Source organism: Argiope bruennichi, chromosome 7 (assembly GCF_947563725.1).
Source record: "Argiope bruennichi chromosome 7, qqArgBrue1.1, whole genome shotgun sequence".
Lineage (NCBI taxonomy): Eukaryota > Metazoa > Arthropoda > Arachnida > Araneae > Araneidae > Argiope > Argiope bruennichi.
Window position 1 is genome coordinate 121,368,233 of NC_079157.1, and position 20,144 is coordinate 121,388,376.

The 20,144-nt window shown below is 26.3% G+C and overlaps 2 protein-coding genes across 2 annotated transcripts in view; one reads left to right on the forward strand and one right to left on the reverse strand.

Moving 5' to 3' along the window:
• Positions 1–2,676: 2,676 nt before the first annotated feature.
• Positions 2,677–8,044, reverse strand: LOC129975850 (39S ribosomal protein L32, mitochondrial-like). Its single transcript, XM_056089099.1, has 3 exons — positions 7,859–8,044; positions 5,303–5,545; positions 2,677–3,017 (listed from the first exon to the last, which is right to left on the reverse strand). Exons 1-3 carry the CDS (start codon positions 7,947–7,949, stop codon positions 2,728–2,730), a joined length of 624 nt encoding a protein of 207 aa, XP_055945074.1. The 5' UTR covers positions 7,950–8,044; the 3' UTR covers positions 2,677–2,727.
• Positions 8,045–8,298: 254 nt separating this feature from the next.
• The window catches only part of LOC129975558 (uncharacterized), a 60,561-nt gene continuing 48,715 nt past the window's right edge, over positions 8,299–20,144 (forward strand). Inside the window, exons 1-5 of the mRNA XM_056088621.1 lie at positions 8,299–8,410; positions 9,406–9,555; positions 13,057–13,212; positions 15,151–15,338; positions 19,842–20,043. Coding sequence (XP_055944596.1) covers positions 9,408–9,555; positions 13,057–13,212; positions 15,151–15,338; positions 19,842–20,043 — 694 coding nt within the window. The 5' untranslated portion in view covers positions 8,299–8,410; positions 9,406–9,407. The remainder of the gene's footprint in view (positions 8,411–9,405; positions 9,556–13,056; positions 13,213–15,150; positions 15,339–19,841; positions 20,044–20,144) is intronic.

The window sequence follows — 20,144 nt, forward strand, 5'->3', positions numbered from 1 at the left end:
AGGATAGCTCTATTCACTAAGATAGTCCCTGTGTTCTGAGTATTTTTCCAATAAATTTTTTCATGTGGTAATATGTGTTAACCACTGTAAAAGAATGCATATAGATTTTTTGATTTCACTTTCTGTAACTTCAAATGAATGACCATTCTTCGCACTGCGTATTGATGAGTGTCTATAATTGTATGCAATATCACATCATTAACCATCATGTGAAGAAGTTCAACGGGAGTTTTCCCTGATATCTTATTTGTAATTCATTGATGATCTTTAGGAGAAAAAGAACATGCTGAAGGTTCACATTTTTTCCATTTTGTATCAAAATTAGTTTCCTCACAGATATTTGACAAAATCTTTATAGTTCAGCAGTATCTCAAATTTAAGGATCACCACATGTTTCTATACTATATACAATTTGTGAATGAATCCTATTTCTTCTTTGTCAGACTGCACCTGGTTCCAGCTGAATAATTATAGTTTCAGGGTCATCAAATTTTTCATTGGATAAAATATTCATGTACCCAAGAACTTTAGCTATTAGAAATTTCCTAGCCATTTTACAACAACAAAAATGGCTAGACTAATTCACAATTATAAATAAATTTGGCTAATAGAAAGAGAAGAAAGTACTAAAAACAAGTTTTACAAGCGTAGGTGCAATATCATACACAAAAGATCCAATTTGGTGAAAGGCACTAATACAAAAGAATTCTAGCATATTTTACAATATAAGTTGGTCCCCGTCCTTCAGCATGAAAAATTAAAAACAATACATTGTTTTTTGAATACAAAGAATGCGATTCAGAAGTGTGAAAAAAAGATGGTTATTGGACTGTTCTATTTATAGTACAATTGGAAAACGTGTTAAATGCTTGTAATACTTTTTGAACAATCTTGATGATTTACTAAAAACCTGTTTATGCTTGCTTAAGGAAAAGAAAAATTATTTTTATTATTATTTAATGGATTAAAACTATGACATTTATTTTTGTATTTGAATTTAAAGCAATTATTTAATTAATTTTTTTCCTAATTCCATCTCTCCCCAGTATTTTATTAAATATAGTTTGCTTATAATAATATATAACAGTTTTATGTAGATTTTATTTAATTAAAGTGTCCTATAAATAGGACAATGATCCAATATGGGTTAAAATATTTATAAATATTGTTACTAATAATAACTTAATTGGATAGGAATAAATTTTAAAAAGTGTGCCGAGTTGGAAAATACTTTTCATTGTTAAAAAAAATTTGAGCAAAATTAATGAAATTCTATACAAGTTTTATACGTAGAAGGGAATGATTATTAAAAATTTCAAACCAATATTTGCATTATTTTAAAAAATTAAACTGCTGGAGAAAAAAATCAAAACAAGCTCATAAAAAAAAGGCCTAAAGCTGCTGCTTTATCAGTCCAAATTTGTGGACTGAAAATAAATAATGAATCCTATTCTAAAAATTTGTTCTGCTAATTATTTAATTATTGCAAATGCTATAATTAATTTTAAAAAACAACAACAACAACCGAGAATTAAATCTGGTTTTTATTCACTGTTTAATGCTTTTTGAGAACCAACAGCCACAAGATAAGAATTCTTTTTCAAGTTGAATTTCCATCATTTTTTTTTTTTAAACTGACTATTACAACACCATTAAAAACTGTAGAGTAATACTGAATAGCACTTTTTACGACCCTCAAATACCGATCGATAGAAAAGTACTTATGGGCATTTTTTTTGATGACCTTATTTTCCTCCCACAAATTCATACTTTTTGAAAAAATATTTGAATTATTGTTCTGAATTTTCACTAGTTATTTTTATATATACATCATGCACTTTAAATGGAGTACCAGAAATTTGCTTCAATTAAAAAAGATAATTATCTAAATTTTTGCAATTAGATCAAAAGTAAATTTAAAATAAGTTTCCAGTAAAAATTGCCAGTTTCATAGATCTTAATATACACTTCTATAAAATTAATAGCTTTATATTTAAATGACAGAAAATACTGAGATTTCGTCCCCCCCCTTTGGCTTTTATTCGGGTGTAAAGTTAAGACTCATTTTGGATAGCCCACTTAACAGTTAAAAAAAATAAAAAATTTGTGTTCTGTATTTTTTTAGCATTTTACATAAGTCTTAGTTCATAACCATCAACAAGGAAAAAAAATGTATGATTCTTCTAATTCATTATCATTCACAGAATAGTATAAAACTACTTGAGATGTTTGTAGTCTTGTTTATAAGTACAATACTTACAAAAAAAGTACTGTTTGCTATTGAAAATATTTAGTTCAATATACATTTATTTGCATCTTATTTCTTTGTTTCCCAAGTTCATGAAGAATAAAATATATGCACTTCCTCTTTCAATGACAGATTTTGTTGCAACACCACTTACTTTGGTTTTCTCCCATTCAAATTAGTAAGCATTGTACATGGAAAAATTCAGAATTTACAGTACAAATAATTCAGTTTTCTAATTCTTAAAATTTCTTTTGCTTCTCTCTAAATGCCACAGAAAGGCGAGAGTATTTTCTATGAAGCAATAATAGTAGATATATTTACTGCACATTCATGTGATGTAGAATGTTTCTTGTTAAAATAACCGAAAAAATAGATGAACTTTGTCACTTTTATGAATTTCATGGAATCTTTGAGCGAATAAATGACAATTGAGTAAACAACATCTTTATTTCATAAATAATATTACACAAATATAATTTTTAAGAACTTTTTTTAGTAGGTTCAACTTCTACTGCAAATGCAGTCTCACTTACTGCTTCATTTTTCTTACGTGGAAATTCACTATCCTTAGCAAGGAGATTTTTACTGAACCAGGATGGTCTTGTTTTAGGTACTTCAACTATTCTCTTTCCATTTAATATGTTACTGTCTTTGGAATCATTTTCATACATTATAACTACTTCTTTATCAATGGGATCAAGTTTTAATTCCTTCATTACAGCATCTTGTATTAATTTAGTTTCAGACTTGACTTTTTCATAACAATTTCCTATTAAAATATTAATTTTTTAATTATTCAAAAAATATCTAGTAATGACTTTAAAACTATACAAACATGAGAAAAAAGAGATGAAAACCACATTAAAAAATTTAACATTTTGCAGTTTTTGCATCAGAAATCAAATATGAATCCAAGTTTCGTTTAATTTTTCCTTGCATAATATATTTTTACATAAAATCACCTATAGAGAAATTGAGGAAAACATTACTTATATCGTGATCTATGAAGAGTAAAAATGTAATGAGTTTCAAAATTTAAAGAAATACAATTTATGAGCAAATAACTCCAATTTGGACTTCTTGGTGCCTAAATCTTTTAAGTGGTAATGATATTTGTAAAATAATGCAGTTAAGTTAGCAGGAAATTATAAGATTTTTTCTTCTCACAGACATTTATTTCTCACATTTTATACTCACACACATCTCAATTCATAAAATAAATTTTTTCCAGAAAAATTGTTTGCATAACATTTTTAAATCTATAGGTGTAATTTAATAATTTAGGTAAATAGCATCTCTGCAAAATAATACAAATTTGGACAAAAATAAAGATACAGGATGTTTTCTATAAATCTAAACAAGTAGGCTCTTTTATTGTGATACTTTACATTTGCTGCTATGATGCATGCTGCATATTTATAAGAAAAAATATGAAAAGGTAAAACCTAGAATATGAAAATAATTACAAATAATTATGAAAAATGCTGCTTTTCAATATTAGTAGTGACAGATTTTAAAATTTTATTCAAGTTTACATCTTCCTTGAATCCAAATATATGAGAAATATTTTCCATGTTGTATATTAAACTGCTAAATCTAATTGCGAGGGATGCAGTATCATTAATTTTTCAATGTATTTTTTATCTCCTGCATGGTTAGTGTAATAAATTCTTTTGTGCTACTTAAAGGCAATGTTTTCATAAGAAAATTCTCAGTTCAACATCAGTCAATTTTTTAATTTTCAAGTTTAATAATAAAAATTCACATTGAATTCATTTTATTTTTTATTACACGTGGCATCCCACACACATTTCTAAATATTTACTAATGTACTATCAAATAGTAAATATGATAAATTTTAATTTGTATAGGAAAGTAGTATTGTTTATTTCTATTAATTCTGATATATATATATATTCTTTGCTAAATGCAATAATTGTAGGTAATTGATATAATTTTTTATCATTTTGATTAGTTTGTTTAATTAATTATGCACTATTTCAAAGCCACATTTGGCTATTTAGGGATGGATCTTGACTTTCGAATTAGTAGACAAATGATGTGGGTGGTATTTAAGTCAATATTTGAATCCAAATTTGTGCTTGAAAGCAACACGAGTCCAAACATTTTGATTAAAGTCTTCATTATCATCTTTTATTGCTATAGCATATCTCCTTTAGAACTGTTACAAAGTAAATACAAAGTAAATGCATAAAATTTCATTTCTTTACAAAAAAAAAAAAAAAAAAAAAAAAAACTGTGTGTGTTTGTTTGTGAAACCACATATAATTTAGAAAAATTATTAAAAAATTTTTTTAATTATTTTTTGTGAAATTAAAAAAAAAAATTTAAATACATATATATAGCTACATTAAAAACTACATAATATTCTAGTGATACAAATCACATTATAACATATTCTGTGATAAAAATAAAAGTCCTGATTTACCAATATATTTTTTAGAATGCAAAAAAAAAAAAAAAAAAAAAAAAAAAATTAATAGTAGAACTATTTATTCAACAGCCATCTTAGTATTTTTCTATGTTTCCAGCTTAAATTTAATTCTAGTATTGCTATTGCTAAATATTGGTCTTTTCTATAAATGTTTATCAAAAATATTTAAAAATAAGATTTTTCAAACATTCATTCTTGCCCTTGGGAAAGTCAGGTGAAGCTTATAAATAAAAATAAAAATGTGTAGCCAAATGGCTATATGATGCACTGCAGAACTAATTCTGGCTTTTTCTATTATAATTTTCATAGTATCTTAATGCAATTGCTGTTGGTTTGCATTTATAATTTATTAGCTATTATATATAACCTACATGAAATGAGAGGGGAACAAAGTTTCATTTAGAAAACCTTTTTGATGGTGACTAACTAATATTTGAAATTTGCTGCAATCAAAAGCTTGATGATTACAATAAAGAATTTGAATTCTATATTCATTTTTCAATGTAGTAATTTTGTATAAATTATTAAAATATAAGAGAATGATAATGTAACATTATTCGTGTAATAATCATTATAAAATAACACTCAGCAATACTTACCACAAATAGTATGAACAGGATGAAAATGACCACAAGCATCACAAACAACAAGATTTCTTTTGGGAAGTATCATCTTTCCAAACCCCATTCTTCGTGTCATTCTCCTCTCTAGTGATCTTCTTTTTTTAGGAACAGCCCAAAGAAAACCATTCCCTATAATTTCATCTAATAGAGATGGAAAGTTCTTTTGATTTGAGGATGGTATTTGATTTCTAGAATGGTAATCTTCAACCATGCATAATTCTGAAACATAATATATGAATAAAAAAAATACTTGATTAGTACTGGAAAATCTAAAAAATGAGAATATCAAAGCATTGCTATATTAAAACAAATGGAACAGCAATAATTGAACTATAGATTAAAAAGCCTCAATACATATCTAATTCATTAACAATGTGATAATTTTCTTTATCATTTTGATTTAAATATAGATGATAGAAACTATTTATTTAATAAATAAAACCTTATTCTAATATAAGTATATTTAATAGTTACTACTTAATATGATCAATTTCGACTCTATAAATTTTGATAACATTAATTAAATTGGGCAAAGTTTTTTTTATCACTTTAGAAGAAAGGGAGAGAAAATATTTGCCTCAAAGTTGGCAATAATAGTAATATAAAAATAATTCTAGTTTCTTAATAACAATAAAATATACTATTGCAAAATAAACTTTAAAATATTTTTAAACTACAAATAGATTAAAAAACAATAATAAAGTAAATGAATAATTGTTGCTATCATTGAATAGATAATCTTTAAAATTTAAAATAGTTGAAATTTATTTTAATGCTACAATATTTTTAATTAAATAATATCCTTTTTAAACAACTTTCCTGTTATTTGATATTCTAAGCTACATATTCCTAAGCTCCAAAGTACAACTATGCCAAATTTGGAAGCTTTAAGTCTAATAGTCTTTCCTGTGGAATGCCAACACACACATATATATGCACGCATATGTGCAGGCATACACATATGTAGGTTGCTCTTTATTATTAGCACAGATAGAGATTAATGCATACAAAAAGAAAAACTATTAGTAGGATTTAAAGATTGTAGTTTCATATATACTTTTTTTATATTCAAATCACAAGTATCCAAAATGCTAATACTATAGCAGATAAAAGTTTATTCATTTATTTGAAATGAATTTCATGACCCCTCCATTTTTTTTTCCTGAAAATAATAAGAATGTTCCATATTCTCTTTACAATAAGAAAAGCTTAAAAATTACAAAGATTCTAATGAGAGGTTTATAAATGTGCCCTTAGATGTTAATTAACTCACTATAAATAACATAATGTTGATCTTAAAACAATAAATCAATCAAAACAATAATTCTATGAGCCATTTCAAAAGCAGTGGTTTCTTGTTGAAAGAAACTTTTCAAAAGTCTTTCCTCTTAGCTAGGTGGTAATCTTATGACAATCTGTTAGGGGGGGGGAATTCAATATATAATAAATGTAACCAACAGCAGTATAATAATGAATTTATAGAACTGTTTATAACATTTAGTACCTCTTTATTACAGCAGCAACCTGGTTTACTTTGCAACTCTAGAATGATGCCAAATTCACAATTATGATTTCTATTTTTTGCACATTAATAAACAGGACTGCAGACTTTTTGGCAAGATTTCATCATAAACTTAGAAATGCATCTTGCTTGCTTAGTAACTAAATACTCAGAGCCATTATAATAAAGAAGAACCTATCATTTTAAAAAATGCTCCTAGACATACAAAAGAATAATTTCTCCTTAAAGTAATATTCCTGAACACTCATCACAAAATTAATGATCCATTTACAGAGTTATTCATGGATTATTACGGATGGAATCCATAATTCAAAACTATGTTCAACTGCCATCTAATTCAATACTAAAAATCTTTCATATATCAATATGAAACATACATAATTTACAGCATTTGCGTTCATCAAATAACATACATGCCATAACTTTAAAAAAATCATTACAATCAGAAATCAAACCCTGTCCCTAAAATAAAATAACTTCAGAGAAATTTTAAATAATAGTTAATTTATAGAAGCAATAAAATTTGCTCAGCATTTTTTAAGACATACCAATTTAGATATTTTAGCTTAGGAAATGAAAAGAGACCAGAATAACCAGAATTTTTTATAAACATTAAACTGTTTCATTTTATAAATTCTGAAACAAAGTTGTACCCAAAATTTTCTATTTCTTTACTGTTACATTATAAAATTATTAATGAACTAAGCGTTATTGGAATCCAAATTTCAGTTTAATTTTGTTTTTAATTTAAAAAATAAATACATTCAATTATATTGAAATCTGTAAAATTAAGCGGGAGATTGTATGAGATTTCCCCACTATTCTACATAAGCTGATTATAAAATTGCAAATTATAAAACAAGGATAAATTTTCAAGGAAACTGCTTGTTGAATTTTTTTTAAACATGCATCAAGTCTAGAAAAAATATTGAAGCTTCCTAAATAATAATAAAGCAACTTCAATGAAATGAGCATCGAATTTCAAAATTCGATGATAAATTATACATTACCGGGAAACTGAGAACTCCGATTATAAGTTTCCGGAAATAAACGAATGACAAACATTCTCCAGCTCCTGACGACAGTATTAATGAAGTTCATTTTACTCGAAAGAAAACTCTTATATCAAAAAGAATAAAACATATTACTTTGTATTTAAAACATTCTAATGAAAAAGTAAGAAATATAAACATATAAAAGATGTTGCCAAAACATGAAAAAATTTATATCTCACTCAGCCTGCAAAAATTTATATTTGTTGTAATTTAAGACTCTAATATACATATATTTTAACTGTAAATTTCGTGCAAAAATTTGCATGATATACTGGAATGAAAATATCAATAATATTAAGTCTTTGTTTCAGTACCAACAATTCTTTAATTCAAATCCTGCACCATTATAGAATATTTTAACTGTGATCGTAATTGTTAACTTTGTTTTCCTTGCCTGTGAGAAATCGTGGATTGTGGTACTTAGTAAACAATAAGCAGGAAAGTTCCCTTAAGATCGATTCGGGTTTTTTTTTGTCCAAACTGTCTGTAAATAATAATTTGATTCATGTAAGTTAACTAAGGAAACTTCTATATTTTAATGTATTTTTATGTGTGTTTATGTAAATGTAGATAATCATGAAATGCACTTTCTTATATTTCTTTAAAATGTTTTCAAAATGTAATTACAGAATTTCTATTATAAATATATTTGGAAAGAAAATAATAAATGGGCATTAAATTTCTCCATAAATTTGTTGTAGTGAATGCTTGTTTCTAATAATTATAAATTATATGGTGATCAAAACCGTGCGAATGTGTAAATTATGCTTTACTTTATAGAATATTTATGAGATAATTTTCAAACTTTGAAACTGATCTTCAAACATCTTTCAACATTTATTTTTAATCTTCTAAGATAAATCAAAACTGTTTATCAAAACTGTAGGGTCAATAATCTATAGACAAAGAATTCATTTAAAAGCTATTGTGCCCATGATTAAACCATCCTGTTACTGATGTTTTATTGATATTTAAAAATATATTAATTGCTATGTCTATTTTTTTACATGCAATGATTTCCTCTATTCATAGTGGACTAAAAGTTAAGAGAGGATACTGTATAAAAAATATGCAATTTATGAGCTATCTAAATATAATTGACATGAGTGATTAAAAAAATACCTTTTCTCATCCAGATACTTCATCTATTATTACTGAAAGGGAAATGAAATTCTTAGAATGTGTGATTAATCTTGATGCCTTTCATTTTGTAAATATGGATAGTTACATATTAATTACATACCATCAATTAAATGCTAACGATTGCATGAAATAGGTTCTTTTATAACTATAATATGAGTGTGTTAGTATCATCCAGTGTTACAGTAGTTGTATCTATATGCCAACTTGCATTGGGACCTGTAAGAAAATGGGCTCATGGTATTTTATCAATCTTGCCATCCTATAGTGGTACCTCAAATTAAAGTGCTTCCTGCTACTGCAGCCAAAAATGTTTAAATGTTCAGATTAATTTCATTTTTTTTTTTTTTTTTCCATTTCAGAAATGTATTGGACTTTTTGCTTAGAAAGAGGTGCACCACAGCGTGTAAACCATGCTTCAGTTGCAATTGGGGATAAAATATACTCTTTTGGTGGATATTGTGGTGAAGAAGATATGCCAATATTTATTGATGTTCATTGTTTTGATACAAGTAAATAGTATAGAATTCTGTATTTTTTTACATTTGTATTGACATTAAAGGGTTTTTTAAATTTATGCAAAATTAAAAAAAATGATTGCTTTTAATAAAATTTTAATATTTTAATTATATAGGGTTATTATAATTAAAGCTGGAATTTAAAAATGGTGTAAATTAAGCACTGATCAAAATGTCCTGACTTATTATCTGAATATATTTAAAGCAGTGAGATTTTATTTGATGATGGGGAAATCAAAATTTTATTATAGTTAGAATTGTAAAGGTCTGTATAAATTAAGCTTACAAAAGAAATATAGGTTTCGTGAGAAGAGTCTTATACAAATGTACCAACCAAATTAATGTCAGCCATAGAGAAAAAGTAGTTTATTAAAGAAAAATTATAGTTTTGCTGTAGAAAACAATAGTTCATGTGAAGAGAGACAATATTCTTGTTAACATTATGAAAAAAAAGCGTTAAATTATGATACTTTCCATAAGTCACTGAGTACTTTTCCAAGATATTTTTATTATGCTACCTACTGTCTTAAATATATATATATATATATATATATATATATATATATATATATATATATATATAATATTTTCTTTACCAGATATTCCATTAAGTGCATTTATATTTTATAACCATAAATTTCTAAACAGCTTTATTTGCAGTATTTTAGAATTGTGACTTTAATTATTATCACTTCACTCATCATCATTATTATTATTTATGACAGTTTTTTTAAAATATTTTTATCCTCAATAATATAAAAATTTGAGCTGTTGTGTTGGAATTTTTTTTAATGTATTGTAGCTGACTAAATTGAAATTTAAAATTTCGCTCGTATATAACATGTAGATTGTTATTTTATGATTCATGAATAGTGCTATTATTTTTATGCTTATTTTAATACATTCATTTTATAGAAGTGTTAAGGAAAAGAATAATTTTTATGTGCAAAATATTTTGCATTTAACAGTATCTTAGAAAACTTTATTTTGATGCATAAGTTGAAAAATACTATATTGATGATATGATCATTCACATATGAATTATACTTACCTATTATATTGGTGGTAGTTGTAGACAAGCATGACCAGAACTGAACTATAAAGGGTCCTGGGTGCAAGATAACCATTTGGGACCCTAACTTTCTAAGTAAATAAATAAACAGGAACATATATTGCTATTGTATGTTTATTTAATGCATGATTTTATTGTTGCTAGCAATTACTTCAGAAAAATTACAATTGTTTGCAATTTCTTTTTCAATACTTATGCATACATGCTTGATCAAAGACAATTCTTTATTAATTTTAATTTGCTGAAAGAGTGCTCAGAGCTCTTTGTAGCAACTGACAATGTAAAGAAAAGTTTCAATACAGTTAATACATTTGGAAATAATTCATTATAATTATTTTTTAGTGCATTATTTACATTGCATTTATTTGAAATCAAATCTGGTAGAAAACCAATTTCCTGGATTAGGTTTTCATTTACATTTTTATTATCAAATTTTTTAAACAAAGTTTTTGAAAATTCTTTTAATTCATGTTTTTCTAAATTAATGATTGAAATGATTAATTTAGAAAAGCTTGAATTAATTTGAGATACTTTTAAATCTATCTCCTATCTATGTAATAACAGTATCAATTATAATGTTAAAAAATGTCATCTAAATTCCTGCACTGGGCTTTCTATAACTTCATCTTCTGCTATTTCAAAATATAATCTTTTCCAAATTCTTTTTCAGAAAAAGGTTTCTGAAATATTCAAATTAAGTGCTATCATTTTTGCTTCATCCAAAAATATGTTACATTTTTTATTTCTGTTTTAAGTTTATTAACTAAATTAAATTCAGTCAATAAAAAACTGTTGTTTTTGTTCAAAATAGATTATTGATAGTGTTAATTTTGGACAATATTGCAAACCATGCTATTAAACACACAATAAATGGCATTTCTTGTATAGAATCCAACAAGACTTTTAGCTTCAAATACTACTGTATTATCAGTATGTGTGCCAAAGCTTTTTCAAACTGTGTATACACTGCTTTAACTGAATCTATTTTGGCTTCCTAACGAGTATTGCTTAATGGTTTAAGAGTTACCTTTAAAAGGTTTTGCAGAATTTCCCATCTTTTTGTAGATGTAGAAAATAAGCAATATAAATGTTGCAATATCCAAACATTTTTTTAACAATATATGCTATTGAAAGTGGCATAAAAAATTAATAAACTAAATGAATGTGATAGGCAAGGCACATAAATTGGATGAGGGTTTACAGTAATTATTTTAGATTGTACACTTTTATTGTTGCTACCATTCACATATGCCTGTCCTGTACAATTCATAATATTTAAATCAAGCTCACTTAATGATTTCAAGAGTTTTTGCTAGTCCTTCTTCAGTCACATCAATTACTACTATTACCCCTATAAATGGCTCATTTATAGTTAAACTTTTTCTTTAAACTTTGCATACCTAATAATAACTGAAGTTTGTTCCTTATGGAAAATATCAAGAGTACAATCCATTTGAAAACTATAGTATGTGACTGCTTTTGTATCATCTTTAATTTTGTTAAAGACTTCATTTTTTAATGCAGAAATAATTTGTTCTTGTGATCTATGTGTTAAATGATGTATTTTTTAAATTTTTTATTCTGTTTATATAATCCATTCACATAAAGTCTTATTTAATTAATAATTCAATTAAAAATTTCCATTATGCATAAGTGGAAGATTAGTATTTGCTAGAAATAGAATTACAATTCTATGAAATAGTAATTTAAAGCTTTGTGTTTCTTTATTATAGTAACTTGATTTGTTTTATCAATATTCAAACATTAATTTAGTCATTTTAATAATTATTTCCAAGTTGTAAACGAATTAAAGTGATAAAACAAAGTGCTCATGATCTTGAATTACATTTGACAGCTATCTTCAGTATTTATTGCCACCTATAAATTATGTAGATTTTTCATTTAACTTAGTAGGTAGGTGAATGACCATAAATTTATTTACTTTAGGTTTATAATTTGCTTCACACTTGCAGTAGATAGTAATATATCTGTAAACTTAATATATTTCCAAACCATCGATTTTTCCAGATAAATTTCTTCCCTCTTTTTTCCGTTCTGCTAATTATTGTTCAGAATATTATTTCAGTTCTTGATCACATTCAGGCCCTCTCAACCCAGGGGCCCTGGTCCATAGCATATGCCACACTCCGCAGATGGCTGGCCTGGGGCATGACTGATTGTGATAAATGGTTCTATTAATTTAGCATAACTATTGTCAAAATGTTGGCATAGGTTCCTATTATTTAATTATATGTCAAGATGCTGGTAAAAAATTGTGCTTTATACTATAATTGGTTTTTATTAAGCCAGTAAAAAGTATTAAAATGAAACAGTTGTCATATGAAACAAATAGAAAAGAAAAAAAACTAGTTTTCAGTATAGGTCATTGAATTCTAAAAATTAATTTTTGCTAAATATTTCAGATACATTGAAATGGTCAAAAATTAATTATGAAGAAACCAGGAATTGTCCATTGTCTTGCTATGGCCACTCTGTTGTTGCATATCAACATCTGATTTATCTGTGGGGAGGACAAAATTTGCATGGTGCTAGTAATACTTTGTACTGTTTTAATACAAGTAAGTATTTTTGATGTGTGTTTCTCTCTTTATAGTAGGACACAAGATTGGTACAGATTTGAGATGAATAAAAATCTTATTCTTGTTAAATAGAAGAATCGCATAGGTATTTATTGCTGTGTTTTTAAAATCAGCTACTTATGAATGATTTACATATGAGGATCTTGACATTTCCTTTTACCATTTATTTAATATTTATTTACTTCTGTGAACATTGTGTCATATTTTTGGCACATAAGAAGTCTTTTCATCAAAATATATATGCATGTAATAATTTTATTTCATACTGCTTAGTTTGATTATAAAAACACTTTTATTTTAGCTGATTAATGTAAATTTTTAATTTTTTAAGCCTGAATAAAACTGTTGATTACATTTTTTTTGAGGAATTTTCTTGATCCAATAGTATCAAAGTGAGGAATGTTTTCTTACTATCTCTGTGTCTGACTCTTCTTCACCATCTACACTACTTTAAATGCAAGACTTGTATAATGGTCATAAATTTTATTAAAAAAAACTTTTGAAGACTTTAAAATATCTTTCATGTATCAAAGAAACACGCAAAGTAACGAATCTTTTTGAATTGCACCCATGACAACTCAATGTATGTATGTGTGTGTGCACATAAAATAAAATTAAGATTTTCAGAAAGTAAGAAATATCTTGAAAATCATAAATTAATTTGGAAATTTCTTGGCTTTAAATACACATCTTGTTAAAACTGGAATGTATGTAATATATAATTGAATGATTTACATTTTTTCTTTGATGTGTTTCTTATCTGTACCTTTTTGGTATTAGATCTACAGATTTTCTAGTTTTATGTGATAAAACCTCCTGATCCCATTCACTTTATTAATTTCTTCCTTTAAGATACTTTTTCTTTCTTTCATATAAGAAATTACTAATTTGCAGTGTGATTTAGATATTTTAGTTAAATAATCACTGCTAAAAATTCAATTTTATGCATTGTATATATTATTGCACCATATGTTTATGGTAATTTTCTTACATAATTGAGCATTCTATGTTATTCTTGCTATCATTTTTGCCCATATTATTTAACTCTTTCTATATTTCATCATTTCTAAAATTTCTCTACAAATAATAATAATAGTAAAGCACAAACTGACAGTTTTTCTGACAGCTATCTAGTTGAGGCGGACACTAGATTTTATCAAATTCCTATTATTTTTGTGTAGATATTAAATAATTGTCATTAAATCAACGTTTCACAAATGTAAAGGTTTTTTTTCTTATTCATAATTATTTAAATGAATATTGTTTGAATGAAATTGAACTTTCATATATACAAATACTTATACAAGCTACTACATAAATAAATTAAAAATTTCCTTCTATTCAGCAAGACTTTGCTGCCAAACAATCTCTTTTATTGGTGAAGTAAAATTCTTAAGAATTATTAAATGATTTAATAATTATTTACATTTTGTTGATTCCTGAAAATTTTATCATCTTGAAATGCATCAAATGTATAAAGATATTAAAAGTAATCTTGTCAATTCAAACTATTGAAATTTTAAAAGATAGAATTTTCCAGTCTTTGTAAATCATCAGAATTATTTAGTTTTGTTTTATTGTAAATTTAAACAGTTTTTGTGAGTCAAATTGTGGTTAGAAATGAATGTTTGATATATTAAGAATTGTGTTTGAATTTAGCATTGTTTATGTTTATTAAAAAATTTATTTAATTAAAAAAGGATTTTGATATGAGATATTAATATGAAATTTTAGTTTAAAATAATAGAACATTTGCCAATTCTAATGCCACTTTCTAATTGAAAGTTCATAGAAAGTTTATCTGCTTTATAAAAATAAATGTATAATATCAAATGTGGTAATGGGAATTTTTCATTCCTGATTATTTTTAAATTTGTGCTGTTGTTTAAGCAGTTATTATTTCTTTTTTACCCCTAGAGACACTGTCATGGACTAAACCCTTAACCTCTGGTCCAATGCCTAAACCAACTGATGGCCATTCTGCATGTGTTATGGAAGATCATATGTATATATTTGGTGGTTTTGTAGAAGAGAATGACAGTTACTCACAAAAAGTGTATTCACTAAATTTAATCACTTTTAGATGGCAAAGAGTACAGACGACTGTAAGTGTGCATGGTTTAATTGATAAATTCTAAATTTGACAGATAAATAACTTTTCATGGTAATTTCACTATAAATATCAATAATTATAGTTAAAAAAAAAGTATAATTCCATACTCAGTCATGCTCTTTTTCATCATCTCTGAAATATTAATTTTAAGCTAAAAAAAGAATAAAAAATGAAATAATAATGATATTTATTTCATGGTGTAATGACAAATTTATGAGTTGTTACTTTAAAAAAAAATTTTAATTTCAGATTCTTAATATATGGTGCTTTTATCTTTGACACAGTGCGTTAAAAAAATAGGAAATTTATAAACGGATAAGTAATAAAAATTCAGTTATTGTATTAGGTTAAAAATAGTTAATTGCATACTTATATATATGATTAAAACAAATTTTATTTTCAAGTAACAAGTAATAATTTATTATAATGAAATATGTCTTTAGACTTGCAATTGTGGCTGTATTCTGATCTATACACTTGTAATCACTTCTTACAATATTTCATCTTCTAATGCTTATTCTAAAGGTGTCAGCCACCTTTAAAAGGTAAAGAAAAAAAAGTTGAATGTTATTATAATGCTCTGAATTGAGAAAATTGATTCTACTTAACTAAGTTCATTGTACTGGGGGAAAAAATGTATTGATGACCAGAATGTATAATTAAGAAAGCAATGAAAAATTTTTAGAACTAAGCACAGATATGAATTAGATTGAAAGCAATATATTTTTGCACAGAAAATGCAGGAAGACAAACTATATAACTGCATCTACTGTCACTCTAGAGGGTTTTTTCAAATCCCCCTTTTATGTACTTATTGTTATTTTCATACTCATTGTTGTCTTATTTTTTCCCAACTTTGTGTTCATTTATCTTGAGAGTTAGTATAAGGTAACAGGATTTATTTCCTCTATTGCAGTACACAAGTTAGTTCTATTTTCAGTTAGTTCAGTTTTTTCTGGTAGCTATTGTATTACTATAATTCATAAAAGAGCAATTGTAATATCTTGATGAAAATCTAAAGGAATGAGTCGATTTTCTTTTTTATACTTTGCTGTATTTAATAGCCATCCAGTGACAAAAATCATATTTAATGCATCTGTAAATAAACTTTCTCTGTAAATTCTGTAAATAAATCACATTACTTATTAAAAGTTGTGATAATAAATACTCTAAATTTTATCCATTAATCTTCCTTCCTATACCAGAATCATGTTGATTAGTCAAATTTGATTGTCCTAAAAGCCCCATTTTTGGGCACTGTATCAATTGTATCATATGGGCAAAAGCAAAGATGTTTCCTTCAGTGGGCAACAAAATGTGTCAAATTTTTCTTATGTATATGTAACCTTTTTTGTAGTAAAGCCCATATTTCTAAACAAGGATTTTATTCATGGTGTTTCACCATTTGTTTTCGAAAAATCTACATCAGATAATGTTGTACTTGTAGTAGATAATGTAAGTTAAAACCATTAAAAAAAACTTCAATCAGGAGATTTACTCATCGAAGTCTCCATTTATAGTTAATCGCAAAATATCCTCAAATTGAAATCGATGTCAAAACTCCCAGTTGCTGTTCTTCATTGCAAAATTTCAAGAGGCATTATCTCCTGTTTTGAACTGCTATATGTTCCTTTTGAAGAAATCACAGAGAAGCTGCATAGTCAGGGAGCCATGTGTGGTGAATAATAATATAGAGAGATGACCAGCTCCTTAATACTAAACACCTCGTATTTACTTTCGATTCCATAAAATTACCTGTTAAGACAGGATATATAAATCTCTCAGTTCAGCCTTATATCCCTAACCCATTGCAATACTTCAAATGTTAATATCTTAGTCATTCTCTAACTTCCTATTGCAGGACGGTAACATGCCCGTTGTACAGAGGATGGCCATGAGAATGCTGGCTGTACCAATAAAGAAAATTATGTTAACTTCAAAAGCGACCAGATTTCCTTCTCTGATACTTGCCTTGCATGGAAGTCATTACAACAAAAATTAAAAACCACTTTTCTTATTTAGAAACTCGAAAACTCGTTGCTTCAAAAACACCCATTCAAGATACCAGCTATTCATTTATAGCTCAGCCCAAGGCTAAACAGACTAAGTTTCAAAACATAACTAAGGATGGTACTTTTTTGGAAAAAAACATTCATTACTCCTAAACAAATGCATTCTTCTTCAAATCTGGTTGTTGTTACTACTCAAAGACAGTCTTCAACTATTGAAATGAAAAATGTGATCCCACCACAATCTGTGATATTGTATCACAGAAATCACCTCATTTTAAAACTGTCAGCAAGAAGAAGAAATTTAAGAAACAGTCTCAGCCTATAAATGAAGATAAAATTAATTCAGTTTCCGAAAAGGAATTTAAGTTGTATACAACATCGCTGTTAACGATTCCATCTTATGCTGCTAAACAGTTAAACAATCCTTCAGATTCAATGCTTAAAAATGAATCTAGAGCTACTAATGAAACTGCATTACCACCTGTAAACTCCAAAGCTAAATTTGTGTTAGTTGACAATATTTCTAATACCATAACTGACACTGAAGATGCAATACATTATGCCTTACATAATAATGTTTTTAATAATATTTTAACAATTTCATGCTTTACTTTGTACCTGAAAATGTATCATATGTTTGGTTCAGTATTGTCAGATCTGGCTTAAGCGTGAATAAACTACAAAATCCAATCCAATGTTTTTAATTTATTGGCGTGAAAGAAATGAAAAGAATGAAAAAAAAAAAAAAAAAAGTCATTACTGAATTTTCTGTAATTAAATAAAGTTATGGATTTAATCAATAGGTTAGTTAAAAATAGATGCTAACCCATTATATTTGTAATACAGTGCTCCTGATTATTGATCAAAATAATTTTTTTTTCCTGCCAGATTTAAAGGATTTTTCTTATATATAAGATAGGAAAGATCTCTCTTTAATCTCCATCTTATCCTTGAAATATAGAGATTATTATTTACTGCATTTCAAAGCAAGACAAATTTCATTTTTCATAGAATAGCAACAACTCGCCAGTATTCCTAATTGAGGATATGGAAGTTTAATGAATTGCAGCATGTGTATTTCTTATTTATAATTTTATATTCAATGTATGATTTTTAATGTGTACATTTTTAATTATGTGTACCAGTTTTCAGAAATTTTGCTTCGTTTTGGATTTTTATGTTACTTATGACTTAACATGTCAAAAAAAAAAAAAAAAAAGGAAGCTATTTTATGAATTTTTGTTAAGTGCCCATTTTATATCTGAAACATGTTTTTTGTATCTAGAAAATCAAGTTTATCTTTCAATTATAAACCATCATTTTTTTCCCTTTCAAATCAATATGAATGAAATTTTATTTTTGAAAGAGGTTTCCATTTATTCTTTTCAATTTGAGAACATTTACTTGTAAAAAATTGATGTACAAATCACTCATCATTTTTCTTTTTTTTTCTTTAGTTACAGCAGTACTAATCATAATGAGAGTATTAAATTGAGGAATCTTGTTATAATTTAGCAAAGTTTTAAGTAGATTAAATTTTTTATTTCTGCATTTACAAACTATGAATGTGGAATGTTTGTCTTTTTCAAAGTGCCGTAAAGAGCTTTATTTTAATTTATTGTTGAGTATGATTTAGTAAATAAATAATGCTGTGGCTGAATTTAATTATGGATAATAGATGAAAAAAAATCCGGAATTTTCTTATAAAGTTGATTATATTGTAACATTACTGGTTTTTAGATTAAAATCCTGAGTTTATCCCAGTTATTATCTAACTTTTTGAATGCATGTTGCTATTAAATTATCATTGTCTTTATGTTTTCGGAAACAAGATTCTGATATAAATCTTTCTTATCTCTTAATAGAAAAATGTTGCACTTACTTTATGTTTAATCATTAAAATATTCATTTATTTGCACATTACTTTTTTTAATGAAAACTTGTTAAAAGAGTAAAAAGAATTTTGCTTGTTAGAAGAGTTTAGATTTAGTAAATCTTAATACACTTAGTAGTAATAATACACTTGTAGTAATCTTAAATACACTGAAATTGTTTCAATTAATCATTCATTTATTAATTCATTCATAATTCAAATTAATCATTCAATCTGTTTGCTATTAAAGGAGTTACTAAGCTTTATTTCCCTAGGAGCTGTGGTGATAAATCATCACTAGTAAAAATACAAACTATTTTAGTAAGTACAACAATTTAACAGTGGAAGTGAATTTGAAAATTTATGCCATTTTTCCATCCTAGACAGAATTTTTTAGCTACAAAAATGCTCACTGTTATTATTTCACAAATTATCTAGCAAAAAATGAAGGTTTTATCGTAATTTAGAAACTATATATGTATTTCAGCATCTTTTCTTTTTATGCTCTATTTATCTGAAGAAAGTTGCTTGTAATCCTATTTTTATAATTGGATGTAGTTCAAAAACTGATTTGTAGCCATGTTGAATAAATTGAGATTTTTGAATTTAGGGACTTCAGCCATCTAAACGAGATTTTCACACTGCCTCAGTGATTGGCAGTTACATGTATATTTTTGGTGGTAGGAGTTCAGAAAATAATGAAAATGAATTTTATCCTCATCAAATAATGTACCTTGATACAAACAATATGAAGTGGATAACACCAGTATGTAAAGGATCAATACCATGTGGGCGAAGGAGTCATTCTGCTGGTACGTTATAATCCCAAACCCTCAATTTATTTACAGTTCAATTAATTTTGGATTAATTTATCTTAATTTGTAACAATCAAAATATGCACAATATTTCTTTC